The 22,526-nt window shown below is 40.1% G+C and overlaps 1 protein-coding gene across 1 annotated transcript in view; it reads left to right on the top strand.

The window, feature by feature from the left end:
• The window catches only part of HTR1D (5-hydroxytryptamine receptor 1D), a 190,513-nt gene extending 178,484 nt beyond the window's left edge, over positions 1-12,029 (top strand). The window contains exon 2 of the mRNA XM_073666017.1: positions 9,639-12,029. Coding sequence (XP_073522118.1) covers positions 10,181-11,299 — 1,119 coding nt within the window. The 5' untranslated portion in view covers positions 9,639-10,180 and the 3' untranslated portion in view covers positions 11,300-12,029. The remainder of the gene's footprint in view (positions 1-9,638) is intronic.
• The last annotated feature ends 10,497 nt before the right edge of the window (positions 12,030-22,526 follow it).

Here is a 22,526-nt window from a genome sequence, read left to right as displayed (position 1 = left end):
AATTTTGTGAAAAATTCTCTGAAGCGCTCAGTGTCTAGTTTCATTATTGCCATTAGTTATGCGCTCTTGTGATGACCTAGGTTGTTTCCCCCGGCCTGTATAACTAAGATGACCGGACCTCTTGCCTCTCTCCCTACCTTGATTACCTCCATTAGTATCTGTGGCCATAGCAGGCCTCTAATACCTCTCCAGTTGAAATATGTGTTATGAAACTCTAATTTCCTCCCGCCTGGGCGGACTTTCGCCCTTTTTTGTGCCCAATATATATACGAGTGGCCTATCACTCACACTGTTGGCTTAGCGTCACCTGCAAAAGAAACAAACCACGTTAGGATAACAAGTCCGGTCTTATGTATCTCGCCAAACACGTGGATCGCCATCTCCCTATCCTCTGAACTTCCGTTTCTGACAGTCCTGCTCTTGCTGCTTCTGTGGCCGCACCTATGCGGAATGAGTGTGTCCCATAATCTTTGGGGTGGTTCCCTGCCGATGTTATGCATTTATTAAATATAGCTTGGAACAGGTATCTTGATAATGGCGTTCCATCAATGTGTGATACGAAGAAATTACTTTGTGATCTGATGGTTAGATATGTTTTTACTATTGTTACCCGACTCAGTGTACCGTTTGTGGGTTGTAGAAGTACCCAAGTACCCCTGCCCGCTGGAACCGTTTTCGATTGGTGTATGCGTACACGTATTGCATTATTGGCTATGACTACTTCCTGGTGTAATAAGCGTCCACTGGTGGTAATTTTGGATTGAGGGACTAATTCGCTTATACATAGCGCCCCGAAGAAGGCGATCACAAATGCAGTAGACATTAGTGTTGCTTCAAATTGTGAGTGTCATGTTAATGGTGTTAGGGATAAGATGTGAGAAATCAGTTTTAGTGACACGGGACGGGACGTCTACATTCCTGACTTGGCTGACCCCTTTTCCACCCTTTTATGGATTGTCTGATGATAAATCTTTGTCACATCTCCCCAATTCAGTAGTTGGAAGTGAAATGCTACTCCGGTCAGACACCGCTGCGCTGACGCCCCTGATATGCCCCTCATCATTAGCTGGTGGAGAAATTCTATGATGACTTGTGATCTGGCTTGTTCACATTGGTCAACCCGTCTGCCTGCTACTAGTCGCGTCCACTCTTCCCATGCCTTACCGTATGCTTGCCACGTTGACGGGGCAACTGACGCTCTGATTAATGGCATCAACTATTCGCCACTAGATCCCATAGGGAGGGTGGGCAACTGTTGCCCGATGGGTGGGCGTTGTGGAAGAGCTCTGTGAAAATCTGCCAATTGAATTGTTATAAAGCGTTAGCAGCAGCTTTATACCCCTCAGCATAGTGGCTAGCGCGGACCCATACATTGTGTTTTAGGCACAGGAATACTAGCCTGCGTAGTAGGCCTAGCACTGGGAGAGACGATGATGCCATCTTATTAATGCAGTGCGCTAGGCTGGTGTTTTGTGTTATGAAGCGTATATTTTTGTTAGCCAGGCGCGCGCCCCATATTTCTATTGCTACCACTATTGGGAAAAATTATTTTCAGGGCTAGATGCAGCTAAAAATTATTATTAATTTCAAAGCTGGTGGAGCTTGGTATAGATGGCCTAATACAATGAGTCCCACACACTGCTAGAAGCCCAAATATTTTTTCAGAGGTAGATGCAGATAAAAATTATTTTGAATTTGCAACCTGATGGAGGTCAGTATAGATGGACTAATAGAGAAAGTCCCACACACTGCTAGAAGGCCACATATTTTTTCAGAGGTAGATGCAGAAAAAAATTTATTCAGTTTGCAACCTGATGGAGGTCTGTATAGATGGATTAATAGAACAAGTCCCACACACAGCTAGAAGCCCAATATTTTTTCAGAGGTAGATGCAGAAAAGAATATATTCAGTTTGCAACCTGATGGAGGTCAGTATAGATGGACTAATACAACAAGTCCCACACACAGCTAGAAGCCCAATATTTTTTCAGAGGTAGATGCAGAAAAAAATATATTCAGTTTGCAACCTGATGGAGGTCTGTATAGATGGATTAATAGAACAAGTCCCACACACAGCTAGAAGCCCAATATTTTTTCAGAGGTAGATGCAGAAAAGAATATATTCAGTTTGCAACCTGATGGAGGTCAGTATAGATGGACTAATACAACAAGTCCCACACACAGCTAGAAGCCCAATATTTTTTCAGAGGTAGATGCAGAAAAAAATATATTCAGTTTGCAACCTGATGGAGGTCTGTATAGATGGATTAATAGAACAAGTCCCACACACAGCTAGAAGCCCAATATTTTTTCAGAGGTAGATGCAGAAAAAAATATATTCAGTTTGCAACCTGATGGAGGTCTGTATAGATGGATTAATAGAACAAGTCCCACACACAGCTAGAAGCCCAATATTTTTTCAGAGGTAGATGCAGAAAAAAATATATTCAGTTTGCAACCTGATGGAGGTCTGTATAGATGGATTAATAGAACAAGTCCCACACACAGCTAGAAGCCCAATATTTTTTCAGAGGTAGATGCAGAAAAAAATATATTCAGTTTGCAACCTGATGGAGGTCTGTATAGATGGATTAATAGAACAAGTCCCACACACAGCTAGAAGCCCAATATTTTTTCAGAGGTAGATGCAGAAAAAAATATATTCAGTTTGCAACCTGATGGAGGTCAGTATAGATGGACTAATACAACAAGTCCCACACACAGCTAGAAGCCCAATATTTTTTCAGAGCTACATGCAGACAAAAAATTATTTTGAATTTGCAACCTGATGGAGGTCAGTATAGATGGACTAATAGAGAAAGTCCCACACACTGCTAGAAGGCCACATATTTTTTCAGAGGTAGATGCAGAAAAAAATATATTCAGTTTGCAACCTGATGGAGGTCTGTATAGATGGATTAATAGAACAAGTCCCACACACAGCTAGAAGCCCAATATTTTTTCAGAGGTAGATGCAGAAAAAAATACATTCAGATTGCAACCTGATGGAGGTCAGTATAGATGGACTAATACAACAAGTCCCACACACAGCTAGAATCCCAATATTTTTTCAGAGGTAGATGCAGAAAAAAATATATTCAGTTTGCAACCTGATGGAGGTCTGTATAGATGGATTCATAGAACAAGTCCCACACACAGCTAGAAGCCCAAATATTTTTTCAGAGGTAGATGCAGATAAAAATTATTTTTAATTTGCAACCTGATGGAGGTCAGTATAGATGGACTAATAGAGAAAGTCCCACACACTGCTAGAAGGCCAAATATTTTTTCAGAGCTAGATGCAGATAAAAATTATATTCAATTTGCAACCTGATGGAGGTCAGTATAGATGGACGAATAGAACAAGTCCCACACACAGCTAGAAGCCCAAATATTTTTTCAGAGGTACTGTAGATGCAGATAAAAATTATTTTTAATTTGCAACCTAATGGAGGTCAGTATAGATGGACTAATACAACAAGTCCCACACACAGCTAGAAGCCCAATATTTTTTCAGAGCTAGATGCAGACAAAAAATTATTTTGAATTTGCAACCTGATGGAGGTCAGTATAGATGGACTAATAGAGAAAGTCCCACACACTGCTAGAAGGCCAAATATTTTTTCAGAGCTAGATGCAGAAAAAAATTATATTCAGTTTGCAACCTGATGGAGGTCAGTATAGATGGACTAATAGAGAAAGTCCCACACACTGCTAGAAGGCCACATATTTTTTCAGAGGTAGATGCAGAAAAGAATATATTCAGTTTGCAACCTGATGGAGGTCAGTATAGATGGACTAATACAACAAGTCCCACACACAGCTAGAAGCCCAATATTTTTTCAGAGGTAGATGCAGAAAAAAATATATTCAGTTTGCAACCTGATGGAGGTCTGTATAGATGGATTAATAGAACAAGTCCCACACACAGCTAGAAGCCCAATATTTTTTCAGAGGTAGATGCAGAAAAGAATATATTCAGTTTGCAACCTGATGGAGGTCAGTATAGATGGACTAATACAACAAGTCCCACACACAGCTAGAAGCCCAATATTTTTTCAGAGGTAGATGCAGAAAAAAATATATTCAGTTTGCAACCTGATGGAGGTCTGTATAGATGGATTAATAGAACAAGTCCCACACACAGCTAGAAGCCCAATATTTTTTCAGAGGTAGATGCAGAAAAAAATATATTCAGTTTGCAACCTGATGGAGGTCTGTATAGATGGATTAATAGAACAAGTCCCACACACAGCTAGAAGCCCAATATTTTTTCAGAGGTAGATGCAGAAAAAAATATATTCAGTTTGCAACCTGATGGAGGTCTGTATAGATGGATTAATAGAACAAGTCCCACACACAGCTAGAAGCCCAATATTTTTTCAGAGGTAGATGCAGAAAAAAATATATTCAGTTTGCAACCTGATGGAGGTCTGTATAGATGGATTAATAGAACAAGTCCCACACACAGCTAGAAGCCCAATATTTTTTCAGAGGTAGATGCAGAAAAAAATATATTCAGTTTGCAACCTGATGGAGGTCAGTATAGATGGACTAATACAACAAGTCCCACACACAGCTAGAAGCCCAATATTTTTTCAGAGCTACATGCAGACAAAAAATTATTTTGAATTTGCAACCTGATGGAGGTCAGTATAGATGGACTAATAGAGAAAGTCCCACACACTGCTAGAAGGCCACATATTTTTTCAGAGGTAGATGCAGAAAAAAATATATTCAGTTTGCAACCTGATGGAGGTCTGTATAGATGGATTAATAGAACAAGTCCCACACACAGCTAGAAGCCCAATATTTTTTCAGAGGTAGATGCAGAAAAAAATACATTCAGATTGCAACCTGATGGAGGTCAGTATAGATGGACTAATACAACAAGTCCCACACACAGCTAGAATCCCAATATTTTTTCAGAGGTAGATGCAGAAAAAAATATATTCAGTTTGCAACCTGATGGAGGTCTGTATAGATGGATTCATAGAACAAGTCCCACACACAGCTAGAAGCCCAAATATTTTTTCAGAGGTAGATGCAGATAAAAATTATTTTTAATTTGCAACCTGATGGAGGTCAGTATAGATGGACTAATAGAGAAAGTCCCACACACTGCTAGAAGGCCAAATATTTTTTCAGAGCTAGATGCAGATAAAAATTATATTCAATTTGCAACCTGATGGAGGTCAGTATAGATGGACGAATAGAACAAGTCCCACACACAGCTAGAAGCCCAAATATTTTTTCAGAGGTACTGTAGATGCAGATAAAAATTATTTTTAATTTGCAACCTAATGGAGGTCAGTATAGATGGACTAATACAACAAGTCCCACACACAGCTAGAAGCCCAATATTTTTTCAGAGCTAGATGCAGACAAAAAATTATTTTGAATTTGCAACCTGATGGAGGTCAGTATAGATGGACTAATAGAGAAAGTCCCACACACTGCTAGAAGGCCAAATATTTTTTCAGAGCTAGATGCAGAAAAAAATTATATTCAGTTTGCAACCTGATGGAGGTCAGTATAGATGGACTAATAGAGAAAGTCCCACACACTGCTAGAAGGCCACATATTTTTTCAGAGGTAGATGCAGAAAAAAATATATTCAGTTTGCAACCTGATGGAGGTCTGTATAGATGGATTAATAGAACAAGTCCCACACACAGCTAGAAGCCCAATATTTTTTCAGAGGTAGATGCAGAAAAAAATATATTCAGTTTGCAACCTGATGGAGGTCAGTATAGATGGACTAATACAACAAGTCCCACACACAGCTAGAAGCCCAATATTTTTTCAGAGGTAGATGCAGAAAAAAATATATTCAGTTTGCAACCTGATGGAGGTCTGTATAGATGGATTAATAGAACAAATCCCACACACAGCTAGAAGCCCAAATATTTTTGCAGAGGTAGATGCAGATAAAAATTATTTTTAATTTGCAACCTGATGGAGGTCAGTATAGATGGACTAATAGAGAAAGTCCCACACACTGCTAGAAGGCCAAATATTTTTTCAGAGCTAGATGCAGATAAAAATTATATTCTATTTGCAACCTGATGGAGGTCAGTATAGATGGACTAATAGAACAAGTCCCACACACAGCTAGAAGCCCAAATATTTTTTCAGAGGTACTGTAGATGCAGATAAAAATTATTTTTAATTTGCAACCTGATGGAGGTCAGTATAGATGGACTAATACAACAAGTCCCACACGCAGCTAGAAGCCCAATATTTTTTCAGAGGTAGATGCAGAAAAGAATATATTCAGTTTGCAACCTGATGGAGGTCAGTATAGATGGACTAATACAACAAGTCCCACACACAGCTAGAAGCCCAAATATTTTTTCAGAGGTAGATGCAGATAAAAATTATTTTTAATTTGCAACCTGATGGAGGTCAGTATAGATGGACTAATAGAGAAAGTCCCACACACTGCTAGAAGGCCAAATATTTTTTCAGAGCTAGATGCAGATAAAAATTATATTCAATTTGCAACCTGATGGAGGTCAGTATAGATGGACTAATAGAACATGTCCCACACACAGCTAGAAGCCCAAATATTTTTTCAGAGGTACTGTAGATGCAGATAAAAATTATTTTTAATTTGCAACCTAATGGAGGTCAGTATAGATGGACTAATACAACAAGTCCCACACACAGCTAGAAGCCCAATATTTTTTCAGAGCTAGATGCAGACAAAAAATTATTTTGAATTTGCAACCTGATGGAGGTCAGTATAGATGGACTAATAGAGAAAGTCCCACACACTGCTAGAAGGCCAAATATTTTTTCAGAGCTAGATGCAGAAAAAAATTATATTCAGTTTGCAACCTGATGGAGGTCAGTATAGATGGACTAATAGAGAAAGTCCCACACACTGCTAGAAGGCCACATATTTTTTCAGAGGTAGATGCAGAAAAAAATATATTCAGTTTGCAACCTGATGGAGGTCTGTATAGATGGATTAATAGAACAAGTCCCACACACAGCTAGAAGCCCAATATTTTTTCAGAGGTAGATGCAGAAAAAATATATTCAGTTTGCAACCTGATGGAGGTCTGTATAGATGGATTAATAGAACAAGTCCCACACACAGCTAGAAGCCCAATATTTTTTCAGAGGTAGATGCAGAAAAAAATATATTCAGTTTGCAACCTGATGGAGGTCTGTATAGATGGATTAATAGAACAAGTTCCACACACAGCTAGAAGCCCAAATATTTTTGCAGAGGTAGATGCAGATAAAAATTATTTTTAATTTGCAACCTGATGGAGGTCAGTATAGATGGACTAATAGAGAAAGTCCCACACACTGCTAGAAGGCCAAATATTTTTTCAGAGCTAGATGCAGATAAAAATTATATTCAATTTGCAACCTGATGGAGGTCAGTATAGATGGACTAATAGAACAAGTCCCACACACAGCTAGAAGCCCAAATATTTTTTCAGAGGTACTGTAGATGCAGATAAAAATTATTTTTAATTTGCAACCTGATGGATGTCAGTATAGATGGACTAATACATCAAGTCCCACACACAGCTAGAAGCCCAATATTTTTTCAGAGGTAGATGCAGAAAAAAATATATTCAGTTTGCAACCTGATGGAGGTCTGTATAGATGGATTAATAGAACAAGTACCACACACAGCTAGAAGCCCAATATTTTTTCAGAGGTAGATGCAGAAAAAAATATATTCAGTTTGCAACCTGATGGAGGTCAGTATAGATGGACTAATACAACAAGTCCCACACACAGCTAGAAGCCCAATATTTTTTCAGAGCTAGATGCAGAAAAAAATTATATTCAATTTGCAACCTGATGGAGGTCAGTATAGATGGACTAATAGAATGATGCTATGCCCAAAAGATTTTACTTCACTAGGTGCAGTAAAAAAATTGGTATTCTATACACAGGTGGTATATCTTGCAACACAGATAGGCTACTCCACTGACTAACACACTCTGCAATAGGCCAAAAAGGATTAGCTTTGCTAGATTCAGCCAAATGCTGTGAAAAAAACTTGCACAGCACTGGCACAGACCTGCCTGGCAAAAACTGATAGGAACTGATGTAACCTGGTCCTGAAAAGGACTCCAATTACAATTAGTCTTTACTCCCACAACCTATCTATTTAAGAGCACAGACCTGCCTGATAAAAGTCATAGGAAATGCTGTAACCTAGTCCTTAAAAGGACTGCAATCACAACTATTCCCTGCTCCCAAGCTATCTGTAGATTTGTGCGAAAATTGGCTTGAAATTAACAAGGTATAGCGCACACAGCAACAGCGGTGCCGTCTAACACGCAGCTGCAGCAGTGAGAAAATGGTGGCGACGGGGAAAATGGCTTGGTCTTATAGGGCAAGGACATGTGACATACACTGCCAATGACACATGCCCTTGCTTGTGTGAAAAAAAGCACTTCGCTCCGTGTGTGCGCTGTTGATAGGCTGACAGATTGCACCTCCCCTCTGTAAATGCAGGAAAGAGAAAAAAAAAATGGAGATCTTCATTGTTCCTGCAGAGATCCATCCTCTGCCCCGCCCCCCACCCCGCTGTACACTCAAACTGCGTATTAACATTAATTTTCATCATTACTGAGAAAAAATCCAGTTATGATTTTGGTGCACGAACAGTTATCGAACATAACCTCGAACAGCCGAATTTTTCTCAAATTGTTCGTGTTCGCCGAACGGCTCGAACACCGCCCAAAACAGCTCGAATTTGAGATTGGCGAACAGTTCGAGTAGAACAATGCTCATCTCTACTAGGGAGTGGTGATTTTACAGGACTGATAAGAGCCCTGTCAGAATCTGAGGGTGACAGAGTTGAGCTGCTAACTTCTGTGTAGAAATCAATGGGTTGGCGAGAGCCTACTGGAACGTTAGCAGTTAACTCCTCTCCTGCAAGGCTCCGGTGATTGATCTGCTTCTAAGCAAGCTGTACTCTATGTAAGATTAAAGCTCTCATAGCAGGAGAATGAAAGTAGATAGTAATTCAAAAACATAAGAATATCCCTTTAAGCAGTTATCTATGGGGGCATATTTTCTATGCAATGTGTAGACGAATTGTAGGCACTCATTGCATTAAATCTTGTGGAATAACACAACACAATTTCAGTGTTAGCTGGTAAAACACATTTGCTTGACCATGAGCTTTAGAAATAATTGCTCACTAGAGAGAAGAAAATAAAAGAAATAACAAATAACATTTTTTCTTTATTTTTCTAATGTTGTCATTGACTTATTGTACAGGGCTTTTCCAGGACTTTGATACAGTGGCCTGGTGTTAGTATATGCCATCGATATCAGATCCTTTGAATCTGACTCCCCTCACTTCTGATGATCAACTTACTGAAGGGGCTGCAGCACTGGAATGAACCTCAATACTTTTTTTTTTCCTTTATTTCAATCAGCACATTGCATTTAATATAAGCTGTGCCTGGTATTGCAGCTTATTTGAATTTATGTGATCAGCAATCTGCAGTACCACTACAAAATATAGGGCACTGTGCCTAGAAACAGTTCGTTAATATCAAAGTCCCAGGCTATTTATATACTGTGTTCTTTAAATCAAATCACGTTTACCTTTATTTCTTTCACCCCTTAAATTTGTTCTTCTTTTCCAGGATGCAGAGCCAGGAGTTCCTCAAGACTAATTCAAGTAACGCAAGCTTTCATCGAAACCTCTCTCAAATATTTATGGGTTCTAATTAATTTAAATCTGCAAAATCATCAATGATGGCGTGCTTTGAAGTCAACTTGGATGAACATGAACCAAATGAAAAGATTGTTAAATTAGGCCAAAAGGAATTTGAAGAGGAAGAATTTCGAGGACAAATTTTCGAAAAGCGTTATCGCTTAACATCAAGCAATTCTCTGATGAGTTATTTCTACATAATACATGTTAAATGAAAATCAGAAACCTAACAAAGCTTTCAGATTTAATATAATTATGTATTTTCAAACAAGAACAAATTGTATAACCTATACCAAGACAAAATTTTAAACAACTCAATGAAAAAAGCTTTTAAAATAATTTAATGAAGCAAAATAAAATATTTTTAAACCTGTTCAATTAAAAATATATAATATATAAGTAAATGGATACTGTATAAAGATTTAAAGACACTAAAAAGTAAAGTCAAATGAATTAAATTGTAGATTAAAAATGAATTTTTATAACCAATCAGTAATCCTAAAACATGACCTCCTGTCGGGTCACTTAAATTCCTCTGAAACTGAGATGGAATTTGATGAATTCACAGTATTGGGATTAAAAGTTACAGTATCCATCTTTTTAGCCTTATTAACTTTAGCTACTCTTCTGTCAAATATTTTTGTAATTATTACAATATATATGAGCCGCAAGCTTCATACTCCTGCAAATTATTTAATTGGTTCATTGGCTTTTACGGATTTATTGGTATCAATATTAGTAATGCCTATTAGTATTGTATACACTGTAAATCACTCCTGGACATTTGGACAGATCATTTGTGATATCTGGTTGTTATCAGATATTACCTGTTGTACAGCTTCAATACTTCATCTCTGTGTTATCGCTTTGGATAGATATTGGGCGATCACAGATGCACTGGAGTACTCTAAACATCGCACAGCGGGAAGAGCTGCTGCTATGATATCTGTTGTATGGGTAATAGCTATTTGTATCTCAATCCCACCACTCTTTTGGAGACAAGCCAAAGCCCAAGAAGAACTTACTGACTGTTCTATAAATACAGATCAAATCTCCTACACCATATACTCAACCTGTGGAGCATTCTATATACCAACAATATTGCTAATTATACTATATGGGAGAATATATATAGCAGCACGAACAAGAATTCTTAGACCACCATCTGTTTATGGAAAGAGGTTCACTACTGCTCAGTTAATCACTGGATCAACCGGGTCTTCCTTTTGTGCAGTCAATGCTGCTCATAATCACACTGGGGGAACTCCAGTATGTATAAATCACATTAAAATAAAACTTGCAGACAGTGTCCTAGAAAGGAAAAGATTGTCTGTAGCCAGGGAAAGAAAAGCTACAAAAACCTTAGGAATTATTCTTGGAGCTTTCATAATATGCTGGTTACCTTTCTTTGTAGTGTCTCTGGTCTTACCTATCTGCAGAGATGCTTGCTGGTTTCATCCTTTGTTGTTTGACGTTTTTACTTGGCTAGGATATTTTAACTCACTTATCAACCCTGTGATATATACTGCTTTTAATGAGGATTTTAAACAAGCATTCCAAAAGCTAATAAGATTCAAAAAAATCACTTAAAAACTACTCTGAGTTTAATTTGGACTCATGCTCAAGTAGAACTGAGTAAATATTTAAAGACTCTGCACATTTTGGACTTTAACCAGCTATCATGATTGGAATATTATTATGTTATTATGACTCAAATATTAAGTTAATATTGGGGAAAAGATGTAATGAATGTATATTTCTGCCTGTAACTAATGGTCCTAACATAAATATACATCTATTTTTATCACAAAAAAACAAAATAATTCAATGGTTAACTTGGAGGAACACATCTATGTTTGAAAATGGTATGGTAGAAACATGGAATGTGTGGTATGTGTATGATGTACAAAGGAGAATTTCAACAACTTCCCACCAGAATTAAGATGATTAAATCAGAGTTCCTCTATTTCAGAGCAAAAGATTGTTATTTTAGGTTACTGAGATTTCTTGCAATTATAGGATTTGAAGATAGTAATTGTAGCAGTGCAGACTCAACTTGCTGCAAGCCAAAGCAACCTTTCTGTGTGAGTTTCTCTCACTCTGTCTCATTTCAGTCTTAGTAGAATTTTAAAAGCAGCAGCTGTAATTTGCTCCCTCACTGAACACAAACCAAAGATAGATTTAAAAGTGTAAATAAAGAGTTATCCCAAAAATTCACAAAAAAATCTCAATAGTGATGCACATCTTATTCTAACTATTTTAAAGGGGTTGTACAATACTTTATATTACCCCCCCCCCCACCCCAATGTATCTCCCCGGAGCCCCTAAGACTTTTTGTAAATACCTTATGTTGCAGATAATGCCTGTGAGCGGCACTATCACTGGCCACTCACAGGCATCACGTGACCCCCGGCTGCAGCCGGCTCTGACATACGCTGAAGTCACGACAAGTGCTGGCAGCAGCCGGGGGACTTTGTCTTCCGCGTTGCAAGTGGATGCCAGGCTGTGCGCGGGGTTACCCACCGCGTCACACCCGGCGTCCACCGCGTGCTCTGCCTCTCCCCATTCATTGGGAAAGCACGCGGTGGATGCTGGGTGTAACGTGGAGGGTAACCCAGCCCACAACCCAGCAGCCACTGCGGGGACCCCAGCGCTGAGTCACGCCTCACTTGTCGTGACATCAGCGCGGGGTCACGTGATGCCTGTGAGCGGCCACCGATAGCGCCACTCACAGGCATCATCTGCAACATAAGCTATTTACAAAAAGTCTTAGGGGCCCCGGGGGGATACATTGGGGGGTAATATAAAGTACTGTGCAACTTCTTTAATGCAAAAAATACCATTTTCCATTTTAATGTTGCCCCAGCTTTTGTACTCACTCCTCTACAGCTCTGGTCTCTTCATTTTCTGTGACAGCAACTCCCATGTGATCATGGCTCAGCTCCCATGCATGCATTGCAGTTAGTACTTCCTAATTCCATCCAACTGTAGCCACAAAGATCTGCTCCACCTTCACCTGCAGAGAAAATAGTCCTTCAAAATTAACTCCAATGAATGTCCACTCAATTTCGGGCTCCACTGTTAATTTGTGCACATCATGAACAGAGGTGGCATAAGCTTCTTTTGACGCCCAAGGCAAGGGCCTCCCAAAGTCCCTCATCTCATCCCTGAAAAAAAGGATAATATGGATAGCTGTCAAATGCTGCATTATTCATACAACTGAGAAAATCCAAAGTAGCTATCTTCAAAGATGTAGCATAAATTGACTCTACATAGTTTCATGCATGGCAGATGAACACTCTGCACACCTACACACACAATAAAAGATATTTGCATTCCTTTACTGCATGAATAACACATGAACACACTGCCTGTATTTCCCACATTCAGACATAATTCATTATAATCAGGTGTTATATTCAGCCATTTTTCACAGGTTTAAACAAACTGGTTGATGAAATCACAGCTGGTTTGCCGGACGGAGGAGAAAACTTGTGTTGAACCGGTCCCCTTTAAAAGGTGGAAGGAGACAGCATAGTTCCTGTATGCTGCCTCCTCACTGAATAGGTGGAATGAATCTTGTCGAATAGCATAGCAGAGGGAGAAGGCAGATTACAGCTTAGTGTCACATGACTGCATCTCTGTTCTGACAGCTCGGTTGTCTGCTTTAGTGACATCAATCCAACATAAAGAGCCAGCTACTAACTGTAAATGATGAACGTTGGTACCAATATGAGGGCTAATTGCAGTTTTTGAATGGCTCTCGATATGGGTAAAATGAGGGTTTTTGGCTTAAACCCGCCCATGCATCTAAAACCCCAACAATCCATGTCTTTCATTGGCTGGCTGCAGGCGGGGATATGGTTTTACCTTTATCATGTGTTCACCTGATGGGTGAACAAAGTCAATAGACATTCATTTGAAATCCAAAATAGTCTATTTTTGGTAAGCGAACCCAAATGATCCAGATCAACAAAAAGAGTCGGACTGCTCATCACTCGTCTTTTTCTCACCTGCGCCTTGCCTGTCTAGAATGAAGTTGTTCTTGTGAGGGATGATGTCATGAGAAAGGAACAGATGATGTCATGGGAAAGGAGCAGAGCCTCCAAGTCATAGTGGAGGTACATCGATAATGGAAAGGTAAGTATCAGGAATTAATGAGGGTATGATGTATTATTGTATATAATTATCCAAAACAAAAACTGGCGCTTGGTATATGTGGATGTGCATGTGTTATCCACGGGTCTCACATCCTAAAGAATTTAACCTGAATGTCACTTAAAACACTAGTGAGTTGCTCATTGGTAATAAAATTGTGTAATCCAGATAGAAATTTCTGTTATAGCATGTGTCTTTTTATCCAAGCATAAGCTATTGTCTGCTTTGCTGCTATGAAGAAGAAAGTGAAAAGTTTGAACAGCTGCTGGTTGACATTGGGCAAGTCCACATCACATACAACACATGACCTTTGGAAGCACATCTCTGGAAGCAATTAGTGAGATACCCAGGGACCATGTGTGCTATATATGCAGGTCCCATGTACCAGCGCATGAGGACTTTGTAAGCATACTCCATCTCGTTAAAGCTAATAGAATAGGAAAAAATCACATTCCATACATTATTCCAGGAAGCTCTATCATGTGTGCCCATCAAGTTCGCCTTGCATTTACTAACATAGTAATGTATTGTGAGAAACACTGATAAACAAAGAATAAATAGCAGTTATTAAGCCTCTGGAATGTGAGAGATGATTTATAGACACGTTCAAATTATTGTAAGTGTATTTAAAAAGGCAAGACCGGGCAGATAACTTGATATCCAGTGCTTTGTTTGAAAATATCTATATCTATAAAATCAACGACGGAAAATCCAAGATAATACAATTTAACTTAAACAACGAAATAATAAACAAAATTAAAGCTGAATTCAAGTTTGTTTGGGAAGAGGAAGAATTCACCTACTTAGGAATTATCATATCTAAGAATATAAACTCTATAATAAACAAAAATATGGAATCAATAATCAGTATTATAACCAAGGACGTACTATATTATGGAGACCAGGATCTCTCATGGCTGGGTAAAATGTTAACAATAAAGACCATTGGTCTACCTAAGATATTGTACGTTTTTAGAAATCTTCCACTTGTTGTCCCCAATTCTTACATAATAAGGATCCAAAACTTAATCAACTCTTTCATTTGGAACAACAAAAAGGCAAGAACCCCCACTACCATCTTATACAAAAATAAAGCCTATGGCGGACTTGGCCTTCCCAACAAAAAATGCGTATTATTTTGCCAATATCATCAAACAAAGCCAATATCATAGAATCATAGAATGTTAGAGTTGGAAGGGACCTCCTGGGTCATCTGGTCCAACCCCCTGCTCAAAGCAGGATTCACTAAATCATCTCAGACAGATGTCTGTCCAGCCTCTGTTTGAAGATGTCCATTGAAGATGAACTCACCACCTCTCGTGGCAGCCTGTTCCACTCATTGATCACCCTCACTGTCAAAAAGTTTTTTCTAATATCTAATCTGTGTCTCCTCCCATTCAGTTTCATCCCTTTGCTTCTAGTCTTTCCTTGTGCAAATGAGAATAAAGATGATCTTTCTACAATGTGACAGTCCTTGAGATATTTGTAGACAGCTATTAAGTCTCCTCTCAGTCTTCTTTTTTGCAAGCTAAACATTCCCAAATCCTGTAACCGTTCCTCATAGGACATGGTTTGCAGACCGGTCACCATTCTGGTCGCTCTTCTCTGAACTTGCTCCAGTTTGTCAATGTCCGATCACTAAGCCAGTTATGAATCCACCTAACAGTTGCCTTGTCCATTCCATACTTGGTCATTTTTTCAATAAGGATGGTGTGAGATACTTTGTCAAATGCTTTGCTGAAGTCAAAATATACTATATCTACAACATTTCCCTGATCCACCCAGTCAGTGATTCTGTCATAGAAGGAAATTAAGTTAGTCTGACATGACTTGTTAGTTACAAACCCATGCTGACTCTGGTTAATCACTTCATTCTTATCCAGGTACTTACATACATGTTGTTTAATAATTTGTTCAAAGATCTTTCCTGGTATAGAAGTCAGACTCACCGGCCTATAGTTCCCTGGGTCCACCTTCTTCCCCTTTTTGAAGATAGGAACAACATTTGCTCTTCTCCAGTCTTCTGGGACTTCTCCTGTTCTCCAAGAATTTTCAAAGATTACGGAGAGTGGTTCTAAAATTTCTTCTACGATCTTCTTCAGTACTCTGGGGTGTAATTCATCTGGACCTGGAGACTTGAACTCATTTATGTTAGCTAAATATTCCCTCATAGTCTTTCTGTTTACAGATTACCTGGATTCTTCTATTCCTTTAATAGGAGAGTGAAGATCAGTTGATGTTACATTTTCTTTCTGAGAGAAAACTGATGCAAAATAGGAATTAAAAAGTTCGGCCTTCTCAACATCCTTTCTTACCATTTCACTATTTTCATCCTGTAAAAATCCTATAGCATCTTTGACTTTTCTTTTACTTTTGACATACTCCCAAAATCCTTTTTTATTGCTTTTGACATCTCTTGCAAGCCTTAATTCATTGTCAGCTTTAGCTAACCTGATACGTGCCCTACAGGTTCTGCAGACTGCATTATAATCTTCTTTAGATATTGGCTAATACAAGACTATTTACCAGCATGGACTGAATTAGAAACTTTACTGAATAACAATCTTCCCTTGAGTAGACTACTCTGCAACAAACTTTAAAAAAAAAAACTGAACCTTCGCACCCAATTTTTCAGGCAACTACTCTGCCTGGAAAAAAATATCTAAGAACAAAAAAAAACAAAAAACAAATCCAATAACATAAACAATTTTCATCTCTCCTTTATAGCCTCTCTATATAACAAATCAATTCCCACACATTGGCCAGACCTTGGCATAAAAAAATCAAAGATGTTTTTGATGGAAAAAAATGTATCCCTTTCAAAGATCTTAAAAATAAATTTAAACTGACTTCAACTGATTTCTCATATTATACCATGACTAAAGATATTGTTTCACACTTCCTTTCAAATAACCGGTCAATTTCTGAAGTCACGACAAACCTTATATGTAACACTGACCACAGAATCTTCTGGAGTCTTAAAAATATAACTGCTTCAATGATGATAACTCGTTAGTTAAAACCTAATTTATGAAAAGATGGGAAAAAGACCTCAACTCCAACTAGAAGCATGGGAGAACGCACAAAGCCTTTCATATGCCTCAAACATTTCAATGTCACTACATGAAGGGTATTACAAAATCCTTTCCAGATGGTACTACACCCTTTCTCACATTGACTAAAGTAATTCACCCGTAAGCTGGAGGAATTGCAGACAACAAGGGAATCTTTTACATATTTTCTGGGATTGTCCAAAAATTCATAAACTCTGGGCACAAACTTCTAAATGAATCAAAAATTTGACTGACTATTCAATAACACTTACCCCACAAACAGCACTTCTCTCCCTAGAAATGGAAAATATCAATCCTTCAGAAAGACTTCTCATTGTTCATATCTGTTTAGTGGTTAAGAACGCTATTGCGTTCAATTGGAAAAAATCTGACCCTCCCCGCTTTTCAGAGATACTGGAAAGAATTGCATTACACAAATCTTATGAATTCAGATTTGCCATCAACAAAAATGGTTTAACCAAAGCTTCAAAAAAATGAACTCGTTGGACTAACAAATTCCCCGATTGAGACAAATATTACAAGATTCATCAGTTTTCTTCATGTATTTAAAACTTTAAGTGAATCCAATTAATGAATACACTACGTTATTTATACAGTTCTTAATGGTTTAATCTGTTCTGTATCACTTCTATGTCTCATTCTGTTCTATTATTTCTTATGGACAAACTTGATCAAACATTAGAGCTCTCCTTCTATCCCCTTTCCATCTCCTTTTTCCTGTTCTTTCCCTTACCCCTTTATATAAAATTGTTTGAATATTCAATAAAAATTATAGAAAAAAAAATATCTATAGTAATCACTGTATCTATAAACAGGTCAGCTTCTTATTCTGATTTTTCCTTTGTCAGATTGAATCTTTTATTATGCCGCCACGCTTGCCTTAAGAGAGAACCCTACACGCAAATAGTTTTGAGAGTGGGCACCACAAAATGTGGGTAGTTACAGCATGTGGATCTATTTTTTCCAAAGCCTACTGCCCTATGTTTGTGACACTTCTGATCGGCTGTTATAACTTGACGGGGTACAGTTAGATGATAACATGCTTTAGCCTCCATTGATGTTAAAATGTTTATACATCTACAAAGAAAAAAAGTCAGCACCAACATCCACCTGAACTAGTCAACCAATGCTTTCTATTTCCACAGGAAAAGGCTCATCTAGACTCATTCAGCATATACAGGAAAGTCACTCAGAGAAACCTGATGTGTTATGTTTTGCAGGACTTGAAAGAGATGAATTGCCAGCCCTCAAAATGTTGGGTGACAGTCATTACTGGTTGGTGACACTTTTAGACCCCTGCTACAAGGAGAACTTTCACTCTCTTTTTCCTGAGGTGGAGAGGTCTACAAAAATGGGGCAGTACCAGAAGGCCCTTGCTGCAGAACTGTTAAAAAAATTCCCATCTGAACACGCTAGCTGCAGAGGTCACAGTTCGTTGCCCAACCAAGGCGTACAGGTGAGAGAGACGCAACTCCAATCCAGCAGAGGCAGGGGAACACTGTCAATGTTCTGGGACAGTTTTCTGAGACCCACCCAGCTTACAGGCCCTGAGGCGTGGGCTACTCTCACAAGGAGTGGAAAGTTTCAAAAGATGGTGAGGGAGTACCTTGCCGACCGTACCAGCGTCCTCCGTTATTCCTCTGTACCTTTTAATTATTGGGTATCCAAGCTGGACACTTGGAATGAACTCGCTCTGTACACCGTGGAGATCCTGGCCTGCCCTGCCGCTAGCGTGTTATCGGAGTGTGTTTTTAGTGCCGCTGGGGGAATTATAACTGATAAGCGCACTCGTCTGTCAACTGACAATGCTGACAAGCTGACCCTTATCAAAATGAACAAGGGCTGGATTGGGCCAGACTTCTCATCACCACCAAATGACAGCAGAGTAACATAAAGTCAAATCCACTGTGTTATTTCGGGAGGTATATTCCCATGCACCGCTTCACACCCACACATGGGTATACGCTTCCTCATTTCGGCTGTTTTTTGCTCTTCTCCTTATCCTCAGCCTCCACCACCACTATACCACCAGGGTGACTGTGGTCCATGTTGCCAGCATTGCAAGTTCCTCCGTCCTAATTTTTGGCAGCTTTTGCTTGGAAGGCATAGGCAAAGACTATGGGAGACCCACTCCCCAATAATGGGAATAATGTTTTTAATATGCTGTTCTGCATGGCTTTTGGAAGGGGCATTGCAAGTTCCTCCGTCCTAGTTTTTGGCAGCTTTTTTTTGGAAGGCATAGGCAAAGACTATGGGAGATGCACTCCCCAATAATGGGAATAATGTTTTCAATATGCTGTACTGCATGACTCTTGTACGGGGGCATTAAAATCGTCTTGTTAAGCTACTGTGACCTCCATGTCTCTTCCAAGGGTCATTGATATTGTCTTTTTATTCCACTGTGACCTCCACGTCTCTTCCAAGGGGCATTAAAACCGTCTTGTTAAACCACTCTGAACTCCACGTCTCTTCCAAAGGGCATTAAAATCATCTTGTTAAGCTACTGTGACCTCCACGTCTCTTCCAAGGGTCATTCATATTGTCTTTTTATTCCACTGGGACTTCCACTACTCTTCCAAGGGGCATTGATATTGTCTTTTTATTCCACAGCGACCTCCATCACTCTTCCAAGGGGCATTGATATTGTCTTTTTATTCCACTGCGACCTCCACCACTCTTCCAAGGGGCATTGATATTGTCTTTTTATTTCACTGTAACCTCCACCACTCTTCCAAGGGGCATTGATATTGTCTTTTTATTCCACTGGGACCTCCACCACTCTTCCAAGGGGCATTGATATTGTCTTTTTATTCCACTGTGACCTCCACGTCTCTTCCAAGGGGCATTAAAACCGTCTGGTTAAGCTACTGTGACCTCCACGTCTCTTCCAAGGGGCATTAAAACCGTCTTGTTAAACCACTCTGAACTCCACAGCTCTTCCAAGGGGCATTGAAATGTTGTTTTTAATTACCTCTAACCTCCATGACTCTTCCAACGGGCATTGCATTTCCTCCTAATTTTAGTCAGCTTTTTCTTTTCAATGCATAGGCGAACACTAAGGGAGACCCACTCCCCAATAATGGGTAGAAGGTTTTTAGTATGCTGTAATCCACGTCTATTTCAAGAGGCATTGCAGTTCCTCATAATTTTTGGAAAGCCTTCCATTCACTGCTTTGGCCAACAGTGTACGGGAGACCCAGTTGCTATAAATGGAAAAAACGGTTTAGTTAAGGCCCTCTGAGCTCCATGTCACTTCCAAGGAGCATTGGAATGCCTCAAAAATTTTTGTAGGCATTGCACTCACTGTATGCCCTATCACTGTGTAGCCGAACCGCTCCTTTTGGTACAGAAACATATCCTACAAGACATGTGTGGTTGACTGGCCTGATATTGATGTGAATGGTCCCTGTTCCTCCTGCTCTTTCTTCTTTGCCACCACCTCATCCACCATTCATCACCTGAAGCTTTGTTTTAATGGGAGTCATGGAACTGGGATAGTAGCAGGAAAACATCCAGCAATCCTCGGAGGAGGAAGGATATGCGCCAAAACGCTGACCACCTCAGTCCTAGCCACTACTACATACATGCGCTTGCATTCCAAGGAACAGAAAGCTAAGGAGATGGATGGCCTCATGATCATGAATAATTTACTCGTTGTGTAGGAGGCCGATCACTGCTGCTGTCTACCTTCTGAACTTTGTGCTGAAGCCTGATTGACCCAGGACCCACAATCCTCTATGTCTGGAGGACGTGTTGCATCCCAGTGTCCAACTTTGTCCCGGATTCCACAATATTAACCCAGTGTGAAGGCATCAGTGAGATGGACCATCCCTGGCCACATTCACTTGTCCACGTGTTTGTGGTTAGGCTGTCCTTCCTACTAAATGCACTGGGGAGGGCACAGGTAACATTTTGGTATGCGCGCTTGTGTATAAGGCGCACCGGGACAAATAGGGGCATCTGGGGACCGTTTATGGACACCCGGCCGCCCCCTGGCAGCTCGGGACCAATCGTGGACACCCGGCCGCTGGGCGGCTGGGGACTGAGTATGGATACCAGGCCGCCGACGCAGCCATGACGTGGCGGCCGGCGTCTGCCTCCACAAGCCTAAAAGGCCTCATTTCAAGTGCAAGAAAGCTAGCAGTATGGTATTGCAGCCTGGGGGTGGGTGGGTGGCAGGCTGCACACTTACGCTTGCATTCCAAGAACACAAAGCAGATGCTAACTTCTATCATCATCATCATGCTCCTCACCTTGGTACTCTCAACTCCCCTGATGGAGAAGCCAGGGCCCACCGGAGGAGTCTCTGGTTGTCTGGTGGGCTCGTCCAATGCTGCCCTAAAGCAGGCCAGGCTAAGAAAAGTGTGGGGAAGGTTACCGGGACAAATAGTGGTGGCTGGGGACTGAGTATGGAGACCTCACCGCCGACGCAGCCATGAGGTAGTGGCCAGCTTCGGCCTCCTCCAAACTAAAAGCCCCATTTCAAGTGCAAGCTAGCAGTATAGTATTGCAGCCTGCGGGTGGGTGGTTGGCTGCATATTTGCGCTTGCATTGCAAGGAATGGGGGAGGTACAATTGAACACTGCCCTGGGACAAGGACTTGCACGGGGATAGTTGCAAGTCTGCATCTTCTGATGCGGCAAGGATCACTTCTGATGGGCACACTTTTAGGCAGTGACCTGGGTGTCAGAGATGCTTCCAGGCATCTTCCCCATGCTGTTCCCCTGTCTTTTCAGCACTGTATGCATGTGTCACACAGCACATGGCCAGATAAGGTTGTAAAATGTTAAAATGACATTTCCCGGTGAATGCATTTGTTACGGTTGAAAGCAATACAAAAGTGCAAAAACAAATAAAAAATGCTACTTGTGAACAAAGCCCAAGGTGTGGAGGAGTATTTTTGTTTTTGGTTATTTATTTTACCTTATACACAAGTCTTTACCCTGGAAAGGATGTTCCTTAACATATTTCACAAGAAAACCGTTTCAGTTTCGTTTTTGAACGTTTTATTGTGAGCCCTTAAAAGTGGCTTAATACCTCTGACCGCGTTGTTGACAGCAGTGACCTGTGGGTCAGAAATGCTTCCTGGGGCGACCCCATGCTGTCCCCATGTCATTTGAGCACTGTCACTATCGTTTTGGGCACTTTTTAGGCTTTCTACAGACTGCCGGGGGTGCCTCCGCAAAAATGCTCGCGTCTCCCATAGACTAACATTGGTCTCGTTGCTCGGGTCGAGCACCCGAGTATCACGGTGAGCTCGGCCTGAGCTTCGAGCACCCGAGCATTTTAGTGCTCGCTCAACACTAATCCGGATGGAAAAACTTGAAAACTAAAGGCAGGAGACAATTAACAGTATAAAAGGCAATTAAGATGAGGCACACTATTCTGTAAGATTAATCTTAAAGGGAACCTGTCATGTCCTAGTTGCTATGTACACTGCCCCATAGCGTTGTTAGTGATGCAATGTGCATTACTAACAAGCTGTTTTCATGAAAATCGGTGGTAGTATAATGATGTTATAACGTTTTATATTCAGTGGGTACGGAACGTATTGAGACCCCTTTACATTGTTCAATTTTGCTTAG

The sequence above is a fragment of the Phyllobates terribilis genome, unplaced genomic scaffold (assembly GCF_046119375.1).
Source record: "Phyllobates terribilis strain yellow unplaced genomic scaffold, ASM4611937v1 Scaffold_2__4_contigs__length_985480577, whole genome shotgun sequence".
Lineage (NCBI taxonomy): Eukaryota > Metazoa > Chordata > Amphibia > Anura > Dendrobatidae > Phyllobates > Phyllobates terribilis.
Note: the sequence above shows the minus strand (reverse complement) of the source record. Positions and strands in the feature narration are given on the sequence as shown.